Raw genomic sequence first — 10,956 nt, forward strand, 5'->3', positions numbered from 1 at the left:
ATGAATTTTTGTTTGTAGTGCCATTCAATGGATAAAATTATAGCAAAATTGTTGTATACATATAAAAATCTAGCTAATAAAAAGAATGGTAAACCAGCGAAATATTTTTTTTTGTATTGGAACATTAACGCTTTATATGATTTTCTACATAAACAAAAATGTTTAAAATCAAATTTTCCAATTCTTGCTTAAAATTGCAAATATATTTTACGTTTATTTCTAGCAAATAATTTAAGCTTGTAAAGTGTGAGCGGGTTATAATAAAAATTAATAAATATAGTTCAGTAAATAAATATACTTTATTTTGATTCGTTAATAAGCCACGTTTTATATTACAACTTCTAACAAACTAGATAAGTGTATTAAAAATTCACTGTGCCAGACAATACTTACTTCTCGATTGGCTAAACAAGATAAAAAAATTGACCGATTTAGAAAAATCGTGAGGACTTCCTGTCTGTGCAGGATACAGGTATATACGTATCGAAAGCTACAATAGCAAGTTTGTAACATAGCTTGAACTGTCAATTGCTCATTACTAAATAAAACAAACCTCTAGATAAACGTGTAAAATATATTTAATAATATAATTTATCATCTAATGATCCTTCCAGTAAGTCTGGTAAAGGTTAGTTTCGGAATATCTGGTTACACCATTTTATTTGATTTATTGGCAGATATGACCAGTTTAATACAAACATAGAACACTTTCTTTTTATATTGAAGCATTATCAGTGACAACGGTGGAGTCTTTTTTGTGTATGTTTAAGCAAAAAATAACCAATTGACTCTTTTTGTTTCTACTTTAACAGCTGCTAGGTGGAAGTTCTTATGCTAATTATCGAAATATTTCACATTTGTTGGTTGGTATGATTGTTTTAGGTGTAAGTTTATGTGTTTTAAGTGTTTTTCGTTTGCTCTTAAAATTATTTTTATTCGTACTGCGCTATATTATAGGTATTTATCATACTTTATCTATTCTCTAAATCTTTAAGACGTAAACATTTATTAGAAGTAATACATGTAATTTTTACTCTAAGCTTAACCACTTATTGTTCTATAAATATACGTTTGACTATTATATTTTATACTTTATTTTCATATTTAAATTTGTTAAGATTTACCTTTGAAAATTTCGTGTATTCTTTCAGCAATATTTTCAATTATGTTAAACACCTAAGTTTAGTTATTTAACCTTCTTTAATACTTTACAGCAAAGTTATGAATTGCGGGTTGTAAGAGACGCTCTTCTTTGCCTAAGGGATTGTTTCGAGTCCAACGACCCCTATCAACATACTCTCGACACCATAGAGCAAAGTATCACAAGTCTATTGGAAAGAGTGAACGCCCTAGAAATTGCACGGGTGAGGTTAATAGGATCGTAATACTGTTAATAGTAAGTGTTATGAAACTTAGAACGAACATTGTAGTTTGTTTTTTTTATCATGTGTTACAGAGCAAGGGATTTTATGGCGAAGGATTAACATCTTCGTCTGTCCGAAACTTGAACTATGATTCGACTGGAGATCCTAGAAGATATCCTATTACTACTTTACCTGGTAGGTATGTCGTATTGATTCAGTACAGAACAATAGTATCTTTTCAATTAATTGTTTGGTAAAACCCCCTTGTGTATATTACGCCATCTATTGATAACAATTGAATCGTTATTTACAGTCAGTTTTCATATATTCGAACACATCGTTGATTACATTTTTATGGATTACAATTTGTATTTTAATTTTATGGAAAAAAATGGTTTAAAAAATCTTTGAAAAAAAAAGATGGTTGCCTGAAATAAAAGCAGGAAGACACATAAGACATTAAATATTTTCATTTAGTGTATAACCGAATAATACCCTAAAATAATGTCCTATAATAAAAAAGTTTTTGTGATTTTATGATTTTTATACATTGTATATAACAGTTTTGTTGTTTTTGAAAATCCATCCCATTTTTTACTCACACTGACTATTTATTGTTTACTCACTGTCAACTGAAATCATAACCATATGTTTGGCTTCTCTCAAGTTTCTTTACTGTTTAAATCTGACAGATTTCCCACTTCACCGGTTGGACAGTTCCACATCAAGAATAACTAAAGACAGCTACACAAAAGTTCTTTATTACACTGATAAATCAGTCACGCCCTTTTTGTCTGTTATTCCTAAAAGGTAAGCAAACTTTCCTATGATATTTTGTAATGTTATACCTAATAACAGAAGTAAATAACACCATAAACTGCCGTTTCGGTGCTATGTATTCACTCTATGAATAACACATACTCTTTTCATATTTGTCATATTATTTTGCTTTAACTTCACCAATGTTTTGATTTCCATGAAATCGTAAAGTATATCTGTATGTACTTATCCGACGATATCGGTTAGATAAAATTAATATGTGCAAGTCTCTTGACGTTTGAGTGATATGTTACGAACCAACTATATTTGATACTAATAGAGGGATCTCTTTTTCCACAATATTTGTATTTGAGACAACTTTCAGGAACTTGCTGTGGTAAATTTTAATATAGGGACCTTTTTGTTATGATATTTAGATTTCAGTCTTTGTTGTTAAACACAAAGCTACACAATGAGTTTTTTGTGCTGTGTCTAACACGGAAATTGGAACCAGGTTTATCACGAACGAACCGTAGTTTATATTAATGCATTAATAAGTATGTTTTCTGATATTTGGTTCTGGTTTTCAAACTTTCATAAAAATATTTCGAAAACTGAAAGATGGCATCTTACTTATCATAAAATCTGAACCCAGTTTTCAAACAACAAAGTAATTACATTAACGTCTTGAAACAACTGATATTAAATAGTTTAAGCGGATATCTTTTTATTTCTGTTACTATTACATGCGAAGTAAAAGTAAGTTTTCTCACTTTCATGTATTTTTAAGCATCGGCGAGATTACCTTGCGAGACTTCAAGGAACTTTTTGACAGATCTGGCCACTACAGGTATCACTTTAAAACTCTCGACGCAGAATTCGGGACTGTCAAAGAGGAGGTAAAATATTTTGTTTTATTTTTGATTAGTAATTATTTTGAAGATTGATAATTGGCGTGTACAAACTGATTACAGTTAACCAATATTTATTTATTTTTTTGTATACATTAAGCTAAGAATTTGAATGAAAAGTGGTCTGGAGAAATGGTACATTAGAATCAGATCGCTTAATGATATACATATATTACCAAGTTGAAACATCGTACGCTAGTCTTTAATTGTATATTTATACTGCCAGGTGCACAGAAATAGTATGGTAGAATCTTTAACTGTATATATTCGGCGAAGTGCGGAAAAATAGAGTCTTTAATCTATATTGCCAAGTCTGGAGAAATAGTATTCTGGAATCAGATTGTTTAGGCTAATTGTAAAGTTTTATATTATGCTACAAAATCTTCCGAGGAAACAAAAAGCGTTAAGAGCGAGTTGTGTCGATATCAGCTTCCAATGACCACTACTAGACCCAAAACAGCACGGTGAAATAATTAATACAATAATTCTAAATATTCTGAGTTTATGTTCATGAAATCTTGGACGCTTGGAAATTGTTATAAGTAAAAAATTAGACTTTTTATGTTATATTTATACTACACTATTGATCGTTAATTTTAGGCCGAAAAACTTAAGTATGATTTTTCAGGCGGAGAAAGTCACCCGCTGGGACAGCAGTAAGTCTTCCACTTCCAAAATTAGGGGTTTCGATTCTCCACGGTGGACGCAGCAGATAGCTTAATGTGATTTAGCTATAATAAAAACACAAGCAGTCTAAGAATGAAAATATTTTCGTTTAAATTACAGTTTTACAATTTAATTTTTGTAGTTGCTAGAACATTCTAAATGAATACAAACAAATTTTTAAAGAATTATGTGTCAATAAATTTGAAAATATACATAAAACTAAGTATTAATAGGTCTAACCCTGAGTATTCTTCATTAATGTAAGGCTTAACAAAAATAGTTTTTGTATATTTAAATGTATAATTACAAACAAAAACATATAAGTTTCTAGAATACGCTATTCCAAAATTATCTAAAATATCTCGCAATTTCTATTGCGAGATATTTTAGATATTTTTGCAATAAAAAGGATAAAAACAAAACTCACTGCTGTCTTGTGATAATGCTTCGAACTTGACTCATACAGAAATGAGTTGCTACAGACAGCTGTTTTCTTAAAACAATTAAAGTTTTCGTTGCTACGTGAATGTTTGCAATAAACTTACAAAACATCAAGAAAAATTCCTTTAATTCAACCATATCATTCAAAAGACAGCTTTTTCTTTAATCTTTGAACGTTACAAATTATAAGTCTGTTTTTAAATTACCATAATCGAAAACAATAAAACATTGTAATAGAATTAAACAATGGTGATCGAAATTCACTATGGAATTGTGTAGAAAAAAAAAAGTTCCTTATAAATGGATTGTTTGTTTGGTTTTGAATTTTGCCCAAATATATTCGATGGCTATCTGCACTAACCGTTCCTAATTTAGCAGTGTATGACTAGAGGGAAGGCAGCTAGTCATCACCACCCACCGCCAACTCTTGGGCTACTCTTTTACCAACGAATAGGGGTATTGACTGTCACATTATAACGCCCTCACAGCTGAAAGGGCGAGAATGTTTGGTGCGACGGGAATTCGAATCCGCGACCCTCAGATTACGAGTTGAGTACCTTATAAAAGGAATACTTCATTCTAAGTTAATATAAGGTATTAGAAAATGGGTCTTTGATGCACCTACAAATGAAAAAGATTAGCATATTGCTCAGAATATTGACTTTATATTGGTTCTAAGCAATAATTCTTAATTCACGTTCTTGCCAGGTGAAAAACTCAAAACATTTAGAGTTCGGTGTGGTTTTCCCACGATTTGTTGATTTCTCAGCACAACAATGATGTAGGATTTATAGTCATCTGGTAGTTTTTTATGTAACTGATTAGAAGCGTTATGGCAAAAACGTTCGGCCTTATATGATGAAGCAGTGTAAGACTGGAGGTAAGGCAGCTATTCATCACCACCCACCGCCAACTCTTAGGCTACTCTTTTACCAAAGAATAGTGGAGCTGATCGTAACATTATAACGTCCCCACGGCTGAAAGATCGACAATGTTTGGTGTGATGGAGATTCGAACCAGCGACCCTCGGATAACGAGTCGAATGTCTTAACCACCTGGCCATACCGGGCCTACCAGTACCTTGTTGACTTATTTCTATACAGTTAAGATTTAGCATAGGATACCATGACAGTTATTTCAGACCCTAAATTTGATCAGAATGTTCATTTAAGAACTCTTATGAGATGCTCTTGATACAAGTATATGGGATTTCTAAAGAATGATAAGTAATTTCACCCTGGCTCATTCATTTAACAGGGATCAGTGAAGCACTACCATAATGTTGAAACTTACATTCTGTAATGGCATGGGAGAATTAGCTCCATAAAATTGAAAGTATGATAAAATATTATCTTGTCCTAACACTCTTGCACAGTACTGTACATTGAAATTCAATCTAAGTGAAGAAAATTTTAATGCTTACATGTGACGTTTCAGAAACCTCCCCCTTTTGTGATTCCAATAATTTGGATTAAATACTCGATTTTGAGCAGAAAGTTACAATGAGCTATTTGTACTGTGCTGTATCAATCGCAGGTTTCGAATCTAGATGTTTATCATGATGAACTCCCAGACTTATTGCTGAGTCATCGGACGGCAATTTGGGAGACAAATGTCGAAACACTTAAATTTGTCCATCTTTATGATATCACAGTAGATATAAGTGTGGTCTTCACTGATAAAACGGGTTTAACGAGGCCTAACGGTTAGAGTTTTCGCAACGTGATTATAAAGAGTCAAGTTTCGTGTCAATTTGAAGCTGTGAGTGTGCTATAAGAGAAACGGTCAAATCTCACCATTTGACTAGTCACTAGCAACTTGCCCTGTAATCTCTCAACTCGAAATTAGAGACGATTATATGCATATAGCTCTCGTATAGCTTTATCAAATAATGAAATCTAGATCAAACTAGAATCAACAAGTTAGTACTTATAGTAAACGGAGAAATACTTGTTTTGTGAAAAGTAAAAATGGACATCATGAGCAAAGGAAATATTCAAATATTAATACGAGACAAATAAAAAAAGATTTTTTTAAATACAAACTGTGCATGCTGTGGCTTTTACTGGAACAACTGCTTCTGAACTCTGAGAATAACTTCTCAGGATAGTGGAGCGAGGAAAGAGGGTTCACCACCACGAAGGTGGAAATGATTATGTTTACATCACATTGTTAACACAGATCAATGTCCCAGTATGGTATTCCATAATTCTATCGATCATTGTCGTTACATACATTCAACTTTAGGCTAACTTTTAGTTCATACTTACTTGTACACATATTTGTACCATTCTGTCACTGGCTAAACAAGTATACGCTCTATGTAATAACTAATGTGGTAGGTACATTTAATCTCAGTTGGGGATTTACTCAAGTTTCCAACTAATTACTTCATGTTTTCATTTAACTTAATGAATTGCAGAACACCCGTACGAAAATTGAAAATTTACACAAACTATCGATTATACTTTTTCTTTTCTTTTCTCTGACGTATTAAAACTTGCTTCAGTTTTTTTCATGTTTATCAACTATTATGCAGAGTAACAAAACCAGATTTTTCTACATATTTTTTAGTCTATAAAAGGTTCCGTTTATTTTCCATGTCTATTTAAACCTTTTTATTTTTTCAGGTATTTTATGAGGATGAGGTTCTTCCTGGTTGGGAAGGAAAGATTATTGCTTGGGTAGAGACAGACAGTGGGTAGAAAACATAACAAAGATCCTGATACATTTCTCATATAACTGTTGAAAGATCTGACACAGTTAATTCACTGGGAAAATGAAAAACACGTAATCAAGTTACGTTTGAATCAGACATACATATATTTAACACCAGTTGTGATGGAATAATGCTCTGAGAAGCGAAGGTTAGGATGACGGTGCCTGGAACACTGAAGAAACGAGCTTTTTTTCGGAACAAAACTCAGAAAAAATACAAAAAAATTGTTTTTTATTACGCATTAATAACATTAAATAGTATCTTATTACTAATAATGTTTACATTTCATATCAGTGCATTTGTATTTGCTTATAATCACATCTTGTTTTAGTGTATATGAACAGTCATATGAAATGCTTTTTATATACCGAATCAAAGTTATTAAGACAGTTGAATAATATATCAGCAATATTTAAAGCAGCTTAGTTAAGTATTCCATCTGGTGATATAGAACTTAGGCTTATTTAAATGTATCATAATATGTATAATTATATTGTAAAATCAAATGTTCTTAAAATTAATAAGAAAAATCGTTTTACAGCTTAGATTATGTACATTATTATTTTTTTATTTTATTTCTTCAAGTAATTGTTTTGTTTGTTTGATCAATGTTATTGACTTTTCTCAGAGTCATATAATACTTGATATACTAATGTAATTATGTGGTTTAGTGTTAAAGTAAATAGGTCACAGACCATTTTAAGGTAACGTTCGGCTAACAAATACGTAGGATTGGAGAAGAATTATAAACAGTTCCCAACAACAGTGAAGCAAGTATGCTGGTATAAATGTTCATGAATGAGAACTGTAAAAGTAAAAATTCATACGTTATATTCTACAAACATTTGTTCCCGTAATAAAAACTTATTTATAAAAATCCCACTAGTTTTACACTAGAATCCTTAATTACTTATTTAATGTGTCAAGACTGATCTCTAATCCCCAAAGAAAATAAACTATTGTTCAGCTGTTTTCACAATCGCTATGATTTGACAACAATTTCCAGATGTTTCTTGTGTTCTGCACTCATTTTATGCGCCTTGAAACAGGCAAGAAAGAGCATAGAACAAATGCAATCGAGTTTTGACCAGAAAATAGAAAATATAAGTTAAACGAATAATTCTGAATGCCTTCCCAGTTCAATCTTCACAAAATGGAAGCCATAATTCAAAGCCATCGTTCTAGCCTATTTGTAGTAAATTTAAAAAAAATTCCGGATGTTGCATACTCCATACTTATCACCAATCTGGACCTCAATTGATTCAGAGTTAACCTTTAAAAAGCTGTAATGTTGTAGGTAGAAGCATCACTTGATGATGACCGCAGGTTAAGAATTAAATACCAACACACCTCAATATATACATAAAATAGCCGGAACGAACTGATGAAGCAATATACGTTTCTAAATAACTACTGGGATAATAAGAGTTTTTGTAGAAAAGCTTGTGATATGATTATATTATTAACATATCTGATCACAACCACGATTTGAACCTTGATAACCATGGTGATACATAACTAACCGTATACTGGTTTCAAATGACAGTTACAACTAGAAATACGGAAACGACACCACGACCATGTTAGATAACGTCGTTAAACCGAGAGATTTCGTGTACCATGATCTTGTTAGACAATAGTATACAAACCTAGAAACTGCGTGTACCTTACAATCTTGTTAGACAATATTATATAAACCTAGAGACTGTCTGTTCCGTACAATCTTGTCAGACAATATTATATAAACCTAGAAACTGCGTGTACCTTACAATCTTGTTAGACAATATTATATAAACCTAGAGACTGTCTGTTCCTTACAATCTTGTTAGACAATATTATATAAACCTAGAGACTGTCTGTTCCTTACAATCTTGTTAGACAATACGAACCTAGAAACTGCTTGCACCTTACGACATTGTTAAACAATATTACATAAATCTGGAGAATTGGCACTACATCATATTTATACGGAAATCTGGAGAATTAGCTTGTTTGTTTCTGTGAATCACACTACTATATTAGAATTTATTTATCGTACTGAATGTTTTTATTCTTTCAGTAATAAGGACAGTTTGTAGTGAATTGTGAGAAATATATATGTATTATTACATTACATTTGGGTACAACGTTGTAATCGGTAATGAAATCTTTGTCAAGTGACACATTTGAAATATCATAACAATAATGATTGAATCAAATCAAGTGATATGCACGATAAAGATCTTTTTTATAGTTTGCCTGTTTTTTACATGATTAAAACTATTTATTATTTACTGTAATTTTTATTGTTGAATCATCAGCAGTTCTTCTGTTATTACATGATTTTTATTAAAGAACAATGAGTTATACCTGGATGTTTATAAATTAAGTGAGGATGTAATTTGATAAGTAAAGCTTCATTAATTTTCATATTGTTTATGTTTGATTTATATTTTAAGATGGTATCTGTATGTTCAAAAAATGTATCTTATTATATTCGGCTATGTATGTATGAAGGAGGGTTTAGCTTGTTTTTCTAAACGTAAGCTTGAACGTAGGTCCTGTTTCACTTAGATTAAAACCAAAACATTTGTTGAATTGAATGTTTCCAATGATCCCAGATCGAGTGGATTCATTGTATATTTTTCTTGGTATTTGTTTATTTATATTCCCGAAATGAAAATTAATTTTTTATTGATATTTATGTAGTGTTTTTAAATTAGTCTTTGCTATATTTCTTGAAAAAGGATACTGAGATTATCAGTGAATACTATCTTACTGGTTTTATTGTGCAGTATTATTTTGTGATAGGTTGTTACAGATTGTAATTTATATGTTTTTTTTTAAGGAAACTGGTTTGTTATTTGATGAACTACCGTAATTGAAATTTGTTTGTTTCATTAAAACATTAAGTGAGGTGTGTAATTTCATCATCATTGTTTTCACTGATGCATATAGTGTAAGCTAAATGTATTACCCTAAATTCTGGTCTACTGTATGACTGGGAAGCCCGTTAATGTAACTGTCGTTGTGTGTATGTCTTTTCTGTGAATCATTCTGCTAAAATTATGGGAAGATGGTATGATGTTAAATTTTAAGAGGTCAAATGAGTAATAATTTTCATGTTTTACACTAAATTTTATATTTGATGTATGTATGTTGTGTATGTGTTGCACAAATAGTGTTTGTTCGTCACTAAGACTAAAACCACAAAACATCATCAACGTATGTGAGTCAGAATATTTATTTGTGTGAAAAGGTATTTATTATATGTTGTATTTTGGGCATAAAAAATGATAGTGGCTAATAGCCAGATGGAGTGTTTCCCATACATAGTCGGTGTTTTGAAGGTAGTGGCTAATAGCTAGATGGAGTGTTTCCCTTACATAGTCGGTGTTTGAAGATAGTGGCTACTAGCCAGATGGAGTGTTTCCCTACATAGTCGGTGTTTGAAGATAGTGGCTACTAGCCAGATGGAGTGTTTCCCATACATAGTCTGTGTTTCTGATTCTTTATATTGGAAGTGGTTGTGGAAAGCTAGAGGAGCTGAAGTAAGATTTCTATTTGTTGTTTTTGGTTGGTTATTTTGTTTATCCAGTCTTATGAAATAAGCTGCTGTATTTTAACTTGTATAACTTCGCGACAGGGGACTTGTTTTAGTATAAAGCTTCAAGATAGGCTAAATGCGATCTGTTCACCCGATTGTGAGGCGTTGTAAGCCCATAAATTAACTGTACATCATATGTACAAAATACAATCAAAATTTTAATTAAAACGTTCTTTCTGTACCCTTTTACTGTCTCCATCACAATCCCTTTCAATGTTATTGTTTTCCGTGTCTTATGGTGTGAAGACGAGGTTTATTCTTGTCATTTATGGAGGTTAGTGAAAACACCGACGTAAGAGCAGACGTTTCTCTTATTAATTAATAACATAACGTATACATACTTCACTGAAGAAATTTAAAAATGTGAACATATACTACATACATATTGTACTGTTTAATACTGGAATATCGTCTCGCTAAGTCAGATTCTATTCCCTTTTGTCTCATCCGTTAAGTCACAAATTTTTAAAATAACATGCATGTAATGCATACTGAAACACATATAAAAAC

The 10,956-nt window shown here is 31.5% G+C and overlaps 1 protein-coding gene across 5 annotated transcripts in view; it reads left to right on the plus strand.

The window, feature by feature from the left end:
• Nucleotides 1-7,861, plus strand: part of LOC143225224 (dixin-like) — a 58,325-nt gene extending 50,464 nt beyond the window's left edge. For 4 of the 5 annotated variants that reach the window (XM_076454269.1, XM_076454267.1, XM_076454270.1 and 1 more), the window contains 5 exons: nt 1,215-1,364; nt 1,457-1,559; nt 2,057-2,174; nt 2,914-3,022; nt 3,663-3,885. In XM_076454269.1, the coding sequence (XP_076310384.1) occupies nt 1,215-1,364; nt 1,457-1,559; nt 2,057-2,174; nt 2,914-3,022; nt 3,663-3,755 (573 nt within the window). In that variant the 3' untranslated portion in view covers nt 3,756-3,885. Of the gene's footprint in view, nt 1-1,214; nt 1,365-1,456; nt 1,560-2,056; nt 2,175-2,913; nt 3,023-3,662; nt 3,886-6,771 lie in introns of those variants that run through there. The other variant, XM_076454268.1, reaches the window with a different exon arrangement.
• The last annotated feature ends 3,095 nt before the right edge of the window (nt 7,862-10,956 follow it).

Source organism: Tachypleus tridentatus, chromosome 9, assembly GCF_004210375.1.
Source record: "Tachypleus tridentatus isolate NWPU-2018 chromosome 9, ASM421037v1, whole genome shotgun sequence".
Taxonomy (NCBI): domain Eukaryota; kingdom Metazoa; phylum Arthropoda; class Merostomata; order Xiphosura; family Limulidae; genus Tachypleus; species Tachypleus tridentatus.